Consider the following 16,967-nt stretch of genomic DNA (forward strand, 5'->3'; position numbering starts at 1 on the left):
CATGGGCAACATAGTGAGACCCTGTCTCTAAATAAATAAATAAATAAATAAATAAATAAATAAATAAATAAATAATTTTTTAAAAAAAGAAAAGTAGTTTCTTTCTTTTCTTGTTTTTAAGAGATAGGGTCTCGCTATGTTGCCCAGGCTGGCCTTGAACTCCTGGGCTCAAGTGATCCTCCCACCTCGGCCTCCGAAGTAGCTAGGACCACAGGTGCATACTATCACACCCAGCAGAAAGTGGTTTCTTGAGATGGAATCTACTATTGGTAAAGATGCTGTGAACATTGTTGAAATGACAACAAAGGACTTACAATATAACATAAACTTAATTGATAAAGCAGTAGCAGAGTTTGAGAGGACTGACTCCAATTTTGAAACAAGTTCCTCTGTGGGTTAAATACTATCCAACATCATCACATACTACAGAAAAAGCTTTGTGAAAGGAAGGGTCAATAGATGCAGCAAACTTCATTAAGAAATTGCCACAGCCACTGCAACCTTGAGCAGCCACCAGATCTGTCAGCAGTCATCAATACTAAGGCAAGACCATAGCTGGGTGCAGTGGTTCACACCCTTAATCCCAGCTACTCAGGAGGCTAAGGCAGGAGGATTGCTTGAAGCCAAGAGTTCAAGGCCAGCTTGAGGGCAACATAATGAGATACCATCCCTGGAAAAAAAAAAAAAATTTTGGCTAGGCATGGTGGCATGTGCCTGTAATCCCAGCTACTTGAGGGACTGATGCAGGAGGAATGCATGCACCCAGGAGTTTGAGGCTGCAGTGAGATATGAGAGCACCACTGCACTCCAGCCTGGACAACAGTACCAGACCCCATCTCTCTTAAACAAAAATTATTATTGAGGCAAGACCTTATACCAGCAAAAAGATTATGACTCACTGAGGGCTCAAATGATCCTTAACATTTTTTAGCAATAACGTATTTTAAATTAAGGTCTGTAATTTTAAAAGACATGACTCTACTGCAAAATTAACAGACTACAGTACAGTGCAAACATAACTTTTATATGCATTGGGAAACAAAAAATTTGTGTGACTCGCTTTGAGGTGCTCTGAACTGAACGTGAACCCACAGTATCTCTGAGGTATGCCTGTAATACTTTAGCCAATTTAAAAATATCCCCAAACTAGTAACAGTGATAGAGAGGATTTGGAGAGCATGAGCAAAAGAGCTTACCTAAAGTGGGGAAGAACCCCACAAAAGCGTGCCAGTTATTCCACAAGGTCTAAATTGGATTTTAGTTGATCATCTTTCTTTCTATTTTTTTGGAGACGGGGTCTCGTTCTGTCACCTAGGCTGGAGTTCAGTGACATAATCACAGCTCACTGCAGCTTCTACCTCTTGGGTTCAAGAGATCCTCTCACCTCAGTCTCCTGAGTAGCTGGGACTAAAGGCACGTGCCACCACACCCAGCTAACTTTTGTGTTTTTAGAAGACAGGATCTTGCCATGTTGCCCAGGCTAGTCTCAAGTTTCTGATCTCAAGGTCTTGGCCTCCCAAAGTGCTGGGATTACAGGCACTGTACCCAGCCTTCTTCACTTTTAATAAGGGAATTCCTAAGCACCCACAGCCTTATTCACTTTGGCACTTCCACAAGTTGCTGGTTTCAACTAATGTAAAGGAAAATCGTAATTTGTCAAGCCTGGGACTCACTGTAGTAGACATACTAATGTAAACAAAACTTACTAACCAATGAAACTACAGAGGAAGAAGAGAACAAAATATTTTCTGACAAGAGGAGTTCTAGAAATTCAATTTTGCAAGTACATATTTATATTTACGGGAATCACACACAATTAAAAATGCAAATTTAAAAAATACATAACAGTTGACCTTGAGATAGGAGAATCACTTGAACCTGGGAGGTGGAGGTTGCAGTGAGCCGAGATCGTGCCACTCCACTCCAGCCTGGGCGACAGAACAAGACTCCGTCTCAAAAAAAAAAAAAGTAAAAAGCAAAGGAGGCCAGGTGCAGTGGCTCATGCCTGTAATTCCAATACTTTGGGAGGCCAAGGGAGGTGATCACCTGAAATTAGGAGTTTGAGACCAGCCTGCACAACATGGTGAAATCCCGTCTCTACTAAAAGTACAAAAATTAGCCAGGTGTGGTGGCATGCACCTGTAATTCCAGCTACTCGGGAACCTGAGGCGCAGAATTGCTTGAACCCAGGAGGTGGAGGTTGCAGTGAGCCAAGATCATGCCACTGTACTCCAGTCTGGGCGACAGAGTGAGACTCTGTCCCCCCCCAAAAAAAAGAAAAAACAGGAAAAGACAGATTTGCCACAGTTTTAAAATCAATTTATGTAAAAGCACGCTCTAAGTGACATTTGAAGGACCAATAACAAGCTGAGAAATAAAAGTCTGCCACACAACAAAGGATACTTTTTTTTTGAGATGGGAGTTTCGCTCTTGTTGCCCAGGCTGGAGTGCTATGGCATGATCTTGGCTCACTGCAACCTCTGCCTCCCGGGTTCAAGCAATTCTCCTGCCTCAGTCTCCCAAGTAGCTGGAATTACAGGCATGAGCCATCACGTCCAGCTAATTTTTTGTATTTTTAGTAGAGACAGGGTTTCTCCATGTTGGTCAGGCTGGTCTCGAACTCCCGACCTCAGGTGATCCACTCACCTCAGCCTCCCAAAGTGCTAGGATTACAGGCGTGTGCCACTGCGCCCGGCTAGGATACATTCTTAATAAAGAGCTCTTAAGATCAAGAAAAAGATCAACAATCTAATATTAAAAATGGACAAAAAAATTCAAAATTACAACAAGGTACTTTATAGATTAACCGGATTCAGCAAGATTTTTCAAGTAACATTACCTAGTTCTAGTGGCTTCACAGGAGATACAAGAACACTCCCACTTCCACTGCTTTGCCTAGAGCAGTCCTCTTCCAAGTCTTTGTTCAAATGACGCCTTTTCAGTGTGGCCTCCATCACCCTATTTGAAACTGTAACCTTATCTCCACTTCTCAACCCCCACTTATCTTTCTCTTTTCTCTCCACCTATCACCTAATATACTATATAATTTACTTATTTATGTCTATTTTTTATTCTGTCTCCCCTCCCACTATAATAATATAGTAGCCAAGGGGACAAGAATGTTCTTCTTTCATTGCTGAATCCCGAATATGGAAAACAGTGCTTGGGACAGGGTGGGAGTTCAGAAATTATTTGTTTAATAAATAAGAATTAAACTAGTTAAATTTTTTTTTCTTTTCGAAACGGAATCTTGCTTTGTTGCCCAGGCTAGAGTGCAGTGGTGTGATCTTGGCTCACTACAACCTCCACCTCCCAGGTTCAAGCGATTCTCCTGCCACAGCCTCATGTGTGGCTGGGATTACAGACAACTGACAACACACCTGGCTAATTTTTGTATTTTCAGTAGAAGCAGGGTTTCACTATATCGGCCAGGCTGGTCTTGAACTCCTCAACTCACGTGATCCTCCTGCCTCGGCCTCCCAAAGTGCTGGGATTACAGGCTTGAGCCACTGTCCCTGGCCAAATCTGTTAAATCTTGCTGGAGGAAGGCCGGGCGAGGTGGCTCACGCCTGTAATCCCAGCACTTTGGGAGTCCAAGGCAGGCAGATCACGACGTCAGGAGATCGAGACCATCTTGGCTAACATGGTGAAACCCCGTCTCTACTAAAAATACAAAAACAAAATTAGCTGGGCATGGTGACGGGTGCCTGTAGTCCCGGCTACTCAGGAGGCTGAGGCAGGAGAATGGCGTGAACCCAGGAGGGGGAGCTTGCAGTGAGCCGAGATCACGCCACTGCACTCCAGNGCGATTCTCCTGCCACAGCCTCATGTGTGGCTGGGATTACAGACACCTGACAACACACCTGGCTAATTTTTGTATTTTCAGTAGAAGCAGGGTTTCACTATATCGGCCAGGCTGGTCTTGAACTCCTCAACTCACGTGATCCTCCTGCCTCGGCCTCCCAAAGTGCTGGGATTACAGGCTTGAGCCACTGTCCCTGGCCAAATCTGTTAAATCTTGCTGGAGGAAGGCCGGGCGAGGTGGCTCACGCCTGTAATCCCAGCACTTTGGGAGTCCAAGGCAGGCAGATCACGACGTCAGGAGATCGAGACCATCTTGGCTAACATGGTGAAACCCCGTCTCTACTAAAAATACAAAAACAAAATTAGCTGGGCATGGTGACGGGTGCCTGTAGTCCCGGCTACTCAGGAGGCTGAGGCAGGAGAATGGCGTGAACCCAGGAGGGGGAGCTTGCAGTGAGCCGAGATCACGCCACTGCACTCCAGCCTGGGTGACAGAGTGAGACTCTGTCTCAAAAAAAAAAAAAAAGAAATATCTTGCCGGAGAAAATTTTGACAATATGAATTAAAAATATTTTAAATGCATATACCATTCTAAGTATTTATCTTAAGGAAATAATCACTGATGTGAGGAATGATATGTCCAAAAGATTATTTACTATAGCTGTGAATTAATTGTGAAAAACTGGAAACAGCCCATAGTGGAATATTTAATACATGAAAAATACTCACTATAATGCTAACTAGGGAAAAGTATGTCCAGTGATTCCATTTTTTTGAGTATATACAGGCCGGGCGCGGTGGCTCACGCCTGTAATCCCAGCACTTTGGGAGATGGAGGTGCGCGGATCATGAGGTCAAGAGATGGAGACCATTCTGGCTAACACGGTGAAATCCCGTCTCTACTAAAAATACAAAAAATCAGTGGGGTGTGGTGGCGCACGCCTGCAGTCCCAGCTACTCTGGAAGCTGAGGCAGGAGTATCACTTGAACCCAGGAGGCAGAGATTGCAGTGAGCCGAGATTGTGCCACTGAACTCCAGCCTGGGTGATAGAGCGAGACTCCGTCTCAAAAAAAAAAAAAAAAAAGTATATACATATGTTTAACAAAAATTAAATTATGGTTGGCTGGGCACGGTGGTATACACCTGTAATCCCAGCTACTCGGGAAACTGAGGCAGGAGAATCGCTTGAACCCAGGAGGCAGAGGTTGTAGTGAGCTGAGATCACACCACTGCACTCCAGCCTGGGTGACAAGAGCGAAGACTCTGCCTCAAATAAATAAATAAATAAATTTAATTATGGTGTATCAACTTAATGGAATGCTAGATGAGGTTCTCTTTCTCTCCTGATATGGAACTATTTCTAAGACTCAGTGAAAAAGGTAGACCTTAAAAAAAATAGTAAGGCTGCACTATAAGGAATACAGAACCAATTTCCAAGGTGCACTGCTATGTGTAAAAAGCATCAAATACTATTTCATTTTTTAAAATTGTTTCAAATTTACTGGCTCTACTTCCTACTGAATAAAAATGTTAGATATTTAAGTATTTTCTGTTGCAAACGTTTTCTTTTTTTTAAATTTGTGGCCAAATTCAAGTAAATTTTCAATATATCTCCCAACTGACTCCACAAATCAGTGTTGGAGCTGAATTAATTTTACTACCAAATGTATACTAAATCCATAATTATTTAACTGTAAATAAAGTGAAAATTACTGTCCAAACTAACTTCCTAAGTAATAAAATCAGTAAGTATGAAATCCATTCTGAAATTACGTTCCATAGAAATAGCTTCAAAAGCAGACATACAGGTCAGCCATGGTGGCTCACATCTCTAGTATCAGCACTATGAGAGGCCAAGGTGGGTCACTCGAGGTCAAGTTTGAGACCAGCCTGGCCAACATGGTGAAACCCTGTCTCTACCCCAAAAAATACAAAAATTAGCTGAGCGTGGTGGCAGGTGCCTGTAATCTCAGCTGCTTGGGAGTCTGAGGCAGGACAATCACTTGAGCCCAGGAGGCAGAGGTTGCAGTGAGCTGAGAATACGCCACTGCACTCCAGCCTGGGTGACAAGAGACCCTGTCTCAAAAAACAAAACAAAACAAAAACAGACATACACTGTTAAATTATAAAAGCTTATGACAAACAAACAAAGGCTCACAGCTACCAGTATAAATACTGAAAACAAATGTTCAGAGGGAGATAGATGATTGTGCTGTTTCATAAACACAGGACAGTAGGTCATGAAAGGGCACCCAAACCCCCAAGCATCCGGAGGTCTCTCATTCAGAAGCCTCTTTCAACTCAGCTTCTACCTTACCTGTTGTAAGACACACCAAAAGGTCTGTCACTTAGAAACACATGATTGGTAAGCAGGGCTTTGGGTATGTCAGACCTGGGTTCAAATCCTAGCTTTGCAATTTTCTAGAAGAATAATCTGATAAACCTCAATTCTCTTATCTGTAAAGTAAAATGGAGATCATCACCAACTAGTCAATGTTAGTAAATAAAATCACAGTGTCCGAAAAAGTAAAACGAAGAAGGAATTGTCTAAATAAGAAAATTAAAAATCCCAAAAGTCAAATACTCCAGCACAGTGAAAAGAACCCAAAGGAAATCCACTCTAACAAACACTGAGCTGGAAAGGGACCCTGAATTCCAAGTTTTGGTTCTTCTGTCACCAGCTTCAAGACCCTGGGTTTAAGATCTACAGTACCAGGGGACTGAAAATCCCTTCTGCCTGTGACACAACATGACTATTTAGTCAGACTAATATTTAGACTACCAAGGATGCTATTTACTGTAAATAACCCGAAGTATTACTTCCAAAAGTATTACTTCCAAAACTTTCTAAAATTTTCATTTAAATGCTTAGTTTTTATACCTTTAGGTCCTGATCAGTTTTCATTATGACTAAACTGCCAGTCAGGATATATACATAAGACTGTTTCCTTAACCAACTTGTCTTAAGGTCAGATTGCTAAACAGTAGCAAAATCAGAATTCAAAACCACATCTATCTCCAAAGACCAAACTCTATGGCATGCTTCTTCCTCAAATCTTCCTGACTCACCTTCTGCAACTAGCAGCTTGCCTTTGCAAAGTAAATGGAAGTCATCAGGAGTGCAATCAGAAGTCATGGAACAGAGTCAAGTTATCTGAGTTAGCTGAGGCTTGAACTTCTGACACAGTACTCTAACCAACTTAACTAGACATTTCAGCTACTTAAAAGGAGGCTGGGATACCAAAGAAAGAAAGAAAGAAAAACAAAAAGGAAGAAAGAAAAAGGAAAAAAAAGGGCAGGGTGCAGTGGCTCACGCCTATAATCCCAGCACTTTGGGAGGCTAAGGCAGGCAGATTACCTGAGCTCAGGAGTTTGAGACCAGCCCGGGCAACATGGTGAAACCCTATCTCTACAAAAAATACAAAAATTAACCAGGCATAGTGGCACACACCTATAGTCCCAGCTACTTGGGGGGCTGAGGCAAGAGAATTGCTTGAACCTGCGAGGTGGAGGTTGCAGTGAGCCGAGATCGCACCACTAAACTGCAGCTTGGGCAACAGAGCGAGAACTTGCCTCAAAAAGAAAAAGAAAAAAAAGGCAGGTAAATTTAAAACAAAAAAAACCAAAAACTTATTAATTGGAAACAAAACCAAAAATAAAACACCTCTGAAATTACAAGTAAATGGGGCAGTTCTTTCACGCATATTTTCAGGAGTCGAAGTTGTTCAAGATGAAATACTCAGTAAAATGACTGCTAGGTTATCTATAATCCATACTTGCAAACAATTAACAACACAAATAACTCTAAGTTATCCATAGTAGTGAATGGGGTAACAGATATACATATATTTGGCTTTAGAAATAAAGCATATAGTCTACATAGATAATCGGAAGTAATAGATATCTGGTGCTTAAAGTATATGATCACCTATATACATTTACCCCTCAAATTATAGCTTGATTTGGGCTAATCTCAAATTAATTTCCAAGTGGTAAGAGAGATCTGGACAAATGGTCTGAGAGACCAGGATTTCCAAAAAAATACAGTAATATAATAAAAACCGCAACTTCCTCATATCAATAGAAAAGAACGTTTTAACACATTCTTATCAATTCCACAAAGAATAACTCAACTAGGCACAGAAAAGTAACATTTCAATTCCTACTGCACACTAGAACCAAGTTAGCACCTTGCTGTTTCTATTAAACAATCTAGGATTAAAAAATGGTTTTGAATAATCCCATATACGGATAATCCAAAGGCAAACAGACACACACAAACTCACCATTTACAAGCCTTCGTCACCAAGCACTTACAAAATACATTTCATAAGACAGAATAGAAAATGGAGCAAGAGGTGAGGTCACCTACCACTTTAGTTCTATTGAAAGAGAGAAGTCATTATGTGCTCTCCCCAAACAGTAGGTAGCCTCCAAAAACAACACACACCCCTACACCCCCCTAAATCTGGTGTTGTCATTCAGTGGGGTGACCTAGGAAGGCCTTTGAAATGTGTGGTATCAACTCAGAGGGAATAAGACCGCATACAACGCCACAAAACATCAAATAAATTAAAAAGTATAAAGATAATACATCTAAAATTAAGAACTAGGCATAGAATCTCTCTCTGAGAGATGATTTCCAAGAGCTGATTTCCAAGACCCTTTGCAATTAAACGTTAGTACATGATGCAAGTTCTTTAGGCTTAGCCTCACTTGCTGAATGAAGCCTGCTACCTGAGTTTCTACTAGGCTGTGACCAACTTCTGAACTTGCCACGATAGCACTAAACTACTGTTATGCATCCCACTGATAAAACTGGACATGTGGAGCTTAATACACCAAACCAGAACCATCAACGTTTGTTAAAGAACTCTCCCGTTACTATTGTGATGCCCACTCCGGAAGATTATCTGCATTTGGTTGAGGTTTAGACAGAAGAGAAGCAGTTAACAGACACTGACTGTATACACAGCGGTCTGCCAGCACAGTGCAAAAAAGCCGATGTGCTTTGCAGGCTCAGGAAGTTGACTAACCCAAAGAAAAGCCCCATACCCTCCATGAAAGGGAGTGTGTGGTTGGTAGAACCCAAAGTAAACACGGAAAAACTCATTCAAGAATTTCCTTAAGGCCTACCGTGCAGACGTTGGAGGCAAGTTAAGACGTTGGGGAGCAGGTAAGAGAGAGACCAGAGTTCAGAAACAGACCGATAATGATCTACCAGCTCCGGTGGGGGGTCCAAGTTAGGGGAGTTTGTGCCTCCTCTGTGGAGTTGGGGAGGAAAGGTACCGGGCGGGCTCTGGTCCTCCTCCGACAGCCCTTTCCAGCAGGCCTGGGGCTGCTAAGACCCAGGCCTGGCGTTCAGCAACAGCAGCTCTCTGCCACATGGTTGCTGGAGAGCGACCCTCCGAGCTGCCCCGAGGCCATGTGGCTGCGGCCACAGGGTGCCCAAACCCTGTGCACATTCAAGACGCGAAACCAGAGCAGAGAAGGTGCCGGAGGAAAATCCAAAGAATGGGATGTTGGGGTACAAGACTCACTTCCTTTGGGCTTTGTCCTTCTTGGCCTTGGTCCTTTTCTTTCGGGCCTGGAGCGCAAGCACTGCAGGAGAGAGGGATGGATGAAGGGCGAATGTGGAGGAAAGGAGGTGACCAAGGTGAGGGTGGAGACCCAGCAGGGGCGCCAGGCCCGGCTGCTGGGCCTGCCTCAGGGGCGGCTGCGGTACGAGCGCGGAGGCTCCGGCAAGGCGGCCGGCCGGGGGTCTGGCGGCCCACGGGGCACAGAGCAGCACCCGGGCGGGATGCGCCGGAGGGGTCTCAGGCAGGGTCAGGGGGCGGGCGGGCGGAGGTCTGCCTCGCCCGCCAAGGTCCGGGCCCTGGAGTGGCCCCAAGGCGCAAGCCGGCCTGGCAGGGAACAGGGGGCGGCGACGGCAGGCGCCGGAGGACGCCGGGGCTGAGGGGCGCGGACCCGCAGCCCAGAGGCGGGGGATGTGGGGCGGCGCCACCTCAGTGGAGGGGCGCCGCAAGCCTGGGGACCGAACCGCGGCAGTTAGGAGAAGCTCCGGGCGCTGACCCGGGCCTCGCCCCGGCGGCCGTTGCCCCTCGTGGCGGAGGCCGCGCCACCGCTCACCTTTCCGCTCCATGGTGAGACCGGTAACCGCCAAGCGCCTGCGCACTCGAGTGGTGGTGACTCCAGCTCCCGCCGCGGCCCAAAACCGAGCCCGCGCACACTCCACCCCCAGTCCCGCCCCGCCCCCGCCCCACCGTGCCGCGCGCGCCTGCGCATTGGGCGCGGAGCCTACCACCTGCTCCCGAGGAGGGGGCGGCAAGGAGAGGGAGGGGGCGCTGAGAGGAGGAACGTCTGGGGTGAACGTTGAAGGAGTGTTAGAGATCTAAGCTTGGAAACCTGGCAAGGTTAGTTTTGTTCTATTTGCTTAGAAAAGGCGCAGAGAGCGGCAGGGCTCCCTGCATGCTGCTGAGTCAGCTTCAGAGGCAATTGGGATCTGCCTCAGTTTCCTGGCCTGTAAAATGGATTAATCAGGCGTGTCCCAGTTTCTTCTTCCCTGAGCTATTGTGAGCCCAGTTGAGATACTATTTAAAGAAAATGGAAAAAAATTACATGTGAGAAAGAAAAGGGAGTGGGAGCAACACAAAAAGGCTGGAAGGAAAGAACCTGTGACCCTATCATCACTTGAAAAGTAAAAACTTCAAAAGTGAATTTTCTCTTGAAATTTCAAGTTTAAATGAAAGCTGTAAAGGAAAGAAAGGGAAATGAGAATAAAAACGTTTAATGTTTTCTTATTCTACCACCTTCAATACATGATAAAGTTGTCTTGTTTATAAGTTTTTTTTTTTTTACTTTTCTAAGTGCATTATCTCATTTGATGTTTATGGCAACTTAAAGGCAAAATAGTTATTACTTCCATTACACAAAGACACTAAACCTAAGAGGACCTGCCTATGGATTCAGAATCTTGGTGTACGACCCAGTTATTTAATCATCAAGCCCTTATTGTATAGCAGGCTCAGCAACGTTTTTCTTTGGGCCAGATAGTAAATATTTAGGCTTTGTGGACCATAAGATCTCTTTCTCAGCTACTCAACTCTGCCACTGGAGCTCAAAAGCAGTCATAGAAAATATGGGCTGTGTTCCTATAAAGATTTATTTATGGACACTGAAATTTGAATTTCGTATAATTTTCACATGTCATAAAATGTTCTTCTATTGATTTAAACATGGCCTTGTTAGGTTTTGAAGGGAAGGTGAGGGTTAAAGAAAGAGGAGTAGTCTTGCTCTGCTACTCAGGCGGAGTACAGTAGCATGATCTCGGCTCACTGCAGCCTGGATATCCAGGGCTCAAGTGATCCTCCCACCTCAGCCTCCCAAGGTGCTGGAATTACAAGTGTGAGCTACTGAGCCACGCCCTTTTTATCTTTTTTCAACCGTTTCAACTATTCTTATTTCAGATCTTTATTTACCAGCCCCTATTGTAAAGTACCACAGCTGGTCAGAGTGGAAGCTCTGAAGACCTTTGCTCTAAACAAGCAATTGAGAAGGGAAGATGAGAGGGCGGTAGTACAGCAGAAGTCAAGCATGGGGTAAGTAAATTGAGCAAAGTAAGTAATTAAGCCCATCCACAGAGGAGGCCATTTTTGAGCTGGGTCTTAGGAAATATGTAAGATTTCTGTAGGTGGAGAAGGAGATGTCAGGCATTCCTGAATGAGAAAATACGTTGAGCAAAAAGGCACAGACGTGGACACCTGTAGGTGGGGGCTAGGATTGGGGCTGGTAACAACTGAAGGGATGAAATGGAAGGTGAGGCTGGAAAGGCAGGTTAGCCAAATTTGAAATTTAGATAATTGATATATGTTGCATGGAACCTGAATGATAGCATGTCTGGGTATATTGCAAAAGAAGACAATACCTGTTGGCCAAGGAAGGATGCAGCCCAGTCTATTCCCTGCTGTAAAGTTGAAAACAAAGGAAGGTTAGGACAGACAGGGAAGCCCTAGACTCTGAGGATTGTGTGAGTTCAGGATAACCACATGTGGTTTAGAAAAGACAGGGAGAGAGCAGATGGCTAGGAAAAATCCCAGAATTGGGAAAGTACTGCCCACCCCAAAGTAAACTGTTTGAGTGTAGAGACCCTGCTTAGGTTTTCCTTGATGTATACTCAGTGCCTACACAGTGTCAGGCACTTAGTAGGTGCTCAAATATTTGTCTAATAAAAGAATAAATGGGCCGGGTACAGTGGCTCATGCCTGTAATCCCAGCACTTTGGGAGGCTGAGGCGAGCAGATCAAAGGTCAAGAGATTGAGACCATCCTGGCCAACGTGGTGAAACCCCATCTCTACTAAAAGTACAAAATTAGCCAGCCGTGGTGGCACATGCCTGTAATCCCAGCTACTTGGGAGGCTGAGGCAGGAGAATCACTTGAACCTGGGAGGCGGAGGTTGCAGTGAACAGATTGCACCATTGCACTCCAGCCTGGGCAACAAGAGCAAAACTCTGTCTCAAAAGAAAAAAAAAAAGAATAAATGATCTGCAGTTTATGAGAAATATCAGGATGAAAGAGAAAACGCTGAGAGGGACAATATTAGAGCTGTATTAAATCTAAATTGGTTATTGCAGACCCATCAAAAAGGAAATACGTTCAGCTTAGCATGAGACAGTCATACCCATTCTGACTGAGCGACTGTTGCTTCTCTAAGAGCTTACTAACTTTGATAACACATTTTCAGAATTTTTCCAGAGTCAGTGTGAAGTTCACTGGACTGAGTTCCCAGAATTGACCATTTCTCTTTTTTGTCCATCTGTTTTTCTCTATTCCTCCATCATGTTTTGGCTCTCCACTTTTTCTAAGATCTCTATAATTGTTCATATAAGTAAGTTTGTTCATTTCCCCTATTCTACAACCATCCCCTTTTTGTGCATTTTGCTTTAAATCTAACTTTAAAATCAGTTTTTTCTCCCAAGTTTGCAGAACTTGGCCTATTCTGGACTTTTACCCTTCCAGAATTTATTTATTTATTTTTCTTTGACAGGGTCTCACTCTGTCACCCAGGCAGGAGTGCAGTGGCGAAATCTCGGCTCACTGCAACCTGAGCTCAAGCAATTTTTTCACCTCAGCCTTCCCAGTAGCTGGAACTACTAGAGGCACATGCCACCATATCCGCTTGATTTTTGTATTTTTTGTAGAGATGGGGTTTTGTCACGTTACCCAGGCTGGCTTGGAACTCCTGGTCTAAAACAATCTGCTTGCCTTAGGCTCCCCAGAAACTGTTCCTAAAAGTGGTAGCAAAAATAATTAAAAAAAAAAAAAAAACAGTATAGGCCAGGCACGGTGGCTCACGCCTGTAATCCCAACACTTAGGGAGGCAGAGGCGGGAGGATACCTTGAATCCAGGAGTTAGAGACCTGTCTGGGCAATCCAGCAAGACCCCTTTCTGCACAAAAAGGGGGGAAAAAAAAGACAAACAAAAAAAGTGGTAGCTATTCATTCTTACATGCATACCCTTCTCCATTGGTGTTTTTTTCCTGCAAGTCCCTTTAAAAGTAGAGGTATTCAGAAACCATAACCCATCATATTTTTGGCTGCTCATGGGTTGTCTCAGAATTTAATTTCTGAAAAGATCCTATCTCTTTTGAGCTGACTTACTTGTTAAGACTGCCCGGAATCTTCTCTAATGCTTCTTTGACATTTTTGAAGTCTGAACGTCTAAAGTTGAGTTCACGTGTTTCCTCATACCCAACATTCTCTGCCTTGATTATCACAAATTATTATGCTTTCTCTAAAGTTTTAATATGACTTAAATCCAAAGCAGCACATCCCGTTGTGGCATTCACGACGTCCTGTGAGATAAAATGGACAACAGGAGAAAGTGAAAATACATGAGATGATTTATTTTGAATGAGTTAAGATTTCCAATAGCTGTCTGCATAATTGGAGAACCCCAACAAAACTTTCTCTCATCTTTTGAATACGTAGTTTTGTTAATTGTATTGAGAAAATCTATAATTATGTTATAGGCCTGGGTATCAGGAAACAAATGGCACATTTAAAGGCTAATTGAAAAGAATGTAATGAAGGAATAAAGGTGTTAAGGAAGACAAACAAGGGATAGTCAGACATCCAGGGACTAGCAGCAGCTGGAGTTTTTACCATCTCTAGGCCTGAAGGGAGAAAAGGAGGGAGATGTTATCATAACCCAGGGAGAGGTTTATTATTAATAGTTTGCTAGGGTCCGGGTGCGGTGGCTCACACCTGTAATCCCAGCACTTTGGAAGGCCAAGGCAGGTGAATCACCTGAGGTCAGGAGTTCAAGACCAGCCTGTGCAACATGATGAAACCCCGTCTCTACTAAAAATACAAAAAAAAAAAAAAAAATTAACCAGGCATGGTGGCGGACGCCTGTAATCCCAGCTACTTGGGAGGCTGAGGCAGGAGAATCGCTTGGATCTGGGAGGCAGAGGTTGCAGTGAGCCGAGATTGCGCCACTGTACTCCAGCCTGGGCGACAAAAGCAAAACTCCATCTAAAAAAAAAAAAAAAGTTTTCCAAGGCTGCCATAACAAAGTACCACAAACTGGTTAGCTTAAACAACAGAAATTTCTTGTCTCACAGGCTTAGAAGTCTGAAATCAAGGTGTTGGCAGGGTTGGTTCGTTCTGAGGGCTGTGAGGGAGAATGTGTTTCAGGCCCTTCTGCGTGCCTTCTAGATAACCCTCATCTCCCTCACCACATGCTCTTCCCTGTGCACCTGTCTCTCATTGTGTTGGGATTTCCCCTTTTTATAAGGACACCAGTCATACTGCATTGGGCCCCATTCTAAAACCTCATTTTAACTTGATTACCTCTGGAAAGACTCTGTCTCCAAATAAGGACACATTCTGAGGTGCTGAAGATTAGGACTCCAACATATCTTTTGTTGGGTGGGGGCAAAATTCAACCCGTAAAAGAGCTGTAGTAAGAGAGGCCCGCCTGGCAGCAGCTGTGCCCTTTAATGAACCCTGCAGGGAGAGGGCAGGGAAATAAAGACCCACATCTTCTCAAACAAGTGCCTCACCACTGACAAAACCCAGCTGGAAGTTAAATGGCAAGGAAGCCTGGGTGATGCAGTCCATACAAGCCACCCTCCCAGGGCATAAAGCAGGGTGGAGAAAGGTGGAGAGTGGATCCGGAGGGCCAAACAGAGAATATCCAGCACGGCCTGTCTGGGCAGTCAGACACCCAAAGCAGCTGGCATTTTCCAAGCAGGTAAGTTTGCCTCTCGGGCACCCTGATCCCTGGAGAACCAATGCCACCTGGAGATGACCCCATTTCTGGCTTCATTCTATAAAAGCTAAAGTTTCACAAAGAAATTGTGCTGGGGTGAAAGATTCGGGGGCGTAGGTGGAGAAGATGAAAGAATAAAGACCTTAGCTTGGTGGGGTGGGAATAAAGGCAGTAGTGAGGAGGGGAAGGGGATTCTCTAAGAATGAGGAGGTTGGAGATTGGTGATTCCTGAGCAGATAGGGCCCTTGCTCTGCTCCCTGGAAGTGTTCTGGGTGGGACCAATGTGTTGCAAACTGACCTTAGTTGATCATGCACAACTCTTAGCTTTTTTTGGTTGGGAGTGATGCTTGCCAGAGAAGCTTGACATGGTGAGGGTTTGCCTCCCTGACAGGCCAATTCCCAGGACATAAAGAAAAATTTCAGACTAGAATCTGCTGCATACATGTTTGTTGCACACTCATTAGCAGGCAGGCACAAAACAGGTCCTGTAACCTTGTCCTGTAAGTTCTTTGAGGTCCCAGCTCTCTGTCCTTTTAGGTGCTCTGACCACAGCATGAATGAAAGATTTACTCATGGCAGGGACAACAATATCCCAGTCAGGACTCACCCTCACAGTCGGGATCAGGCAACTAGAGATGGAGTCTCCCTTATGTTTGTTATGCTGTTCCAAACCCGATTCACATCACAGGTGTTATCAGAAGTGGGTTTTCACTGGTGAAAAGAGTTGCTTGTTAATTTGTATAATGGGTTTTAGAAAAGGGCTGTCACTGTAAAAATTTATGGCAGTCAATGACTCTGAATTACTTTGTTACAGTCACTTTCTGACTAGAATATTTACTAACCACTCTTGGAATGGAAATTGCTGATTAAAACACAAGATGCACCTAGGTATGTAAGTGACTTAAGATCAAAAGTCTGACTAGGCATGGTGGCTCATGCCTGTAATCCCAGCACTTTGGAAGGCTGAGGCGGGCAGATCACCTGAGGTCAGGAGTTTGAGAACAGCCTGGCCAACATGGCAAAACCCTGTCTCTACTAAAAATACAAAAATTAGCCAGGCATGGTGGCTCATGTCTGTAATCCCAGCTACTTGGGAGGCTAAGGCAGGAGAATCGCTTGAACCTGGGAGGCGGAGGTTTCAGGGAGTGGAGATCACGCCACTGCACTCTAGCCTGGGTGACAGAGTGAGACTCCGTCAAGATCAAAAGTCTTTACTGTTTTCTGAGCAGTGTGTAAACCTCCCAGACTCTTATGTGACCCTTGAGAGACAAGCTCTATAAGGACTGTGATTTAATGTCTCCATCGTGGCAGGCTCAGGGTCACACTGAAGTCAATTTAGGAAATACATAGAAATGGACAACATGGCTTACACATTTGAGATCTGATTTCTACTGGCTTGCAATGTTAAATCCATTTTTTTTTGTTTCCTTCTTTCAAATACTTTCCACCATACTTACCCTCATGACAGATACTTATACTTCAGCCCTTAGGCTGTGAGAAGCAAAGAAGGAAAAAAATAGGCCTTGCTAAGCTAACTCTTATATAACAATTACTGGCCAGGTGCGATGGCTCATGCCTGTAATCCCAACACTTTGGGAGGCCGAGGTGAGCGAATCACGAGGTCAGGAGTTGGAGACCAGCCTGACCAACATGGTGAAACCCTGTCTCTACTAAAAAATTAGCCAGGCATGGTGGCGCCCACCTGTAATCCCAGCTATACAGGAGGCTGAGGCAGGAGAATCGCTAGAACCCGGGAGGTGGAGGTTGCAGTGAGCTGAGGTCGTGCCACTGCACTCCAGCCTGGGTGACAGAGCGAGACTCTGTCTCAAACAACAACAAAACAATTACTGTTTACTAGACACTGTTGTCCCACAACCCTGAAACCCTA

The 16,967-nt window shown here is 44.5% G+C and overlaps 1 protein-coding gene and 1 long non-coding RNA gene across 4 annotated transcripts in view; one reads left to right on the forward strand and one right to left on the reverse strand.

The window, feature by feature from the left end:
- SRPK1 (SRSF protein kinase 1) overlaps window positions 1-10,036 on the reverse strand; it is a 94,326-nt gene extending 84,290 nt beyond the window's left edge. For both annotated transcript variants that reach the window (XM_017870081.1, XM_017870080.1), the window contains exon 1: window positions 9,346-10,036. In XM_017870081.1, the coding sequence (XP_017725570.1) occupies window positions 9,346-9,947 (602 nt within the window). In that variant the 5' untranslated portion in view covers window positions 9,948-10,036. The remainder of the gene's footprint in view (window positions 1-9,345) is intronic.
- A 79-nt stretch (window positions 10,037-10,115) lies between these two features.
- LOC108528324 (uncharacterized) overlaps window positions 10,116-16,967 on the forward strand; it is a 62,298-nt gene continuing 55,446 nt past the window's right edge. For both annotated transcript variants that reach the window (XR_001885099.1, XR_001885098.1), the window contains exons 1-2: window positions 10,116-10,218; window positions 11,272-11,403. This is a non-coding gene — a long non-coding RNA (uncharacterized LOC108528324). The remainder of the gene's footprint in view (window positions 10,219-11,271; window positions 11,404-16,967) is intronic.

Source organism: Rhinopithecus bieti, unplaced genomic scaffold (genome assembly GCF_001698545.2).
Source record: "Rhinopithecus bieti isolate Rb0 unplaced genomic scaffold, ASM169854v2 scaffold_4553, whole genome shotgun sequence".
In the NCBI taxonomy this organism is placed as follows: Eukaryota; Metazoa; Chordata; class Mammalia; order Primates; family Cercopithecidae; genus Rhinopithecus; species Rhinopithecus bieti.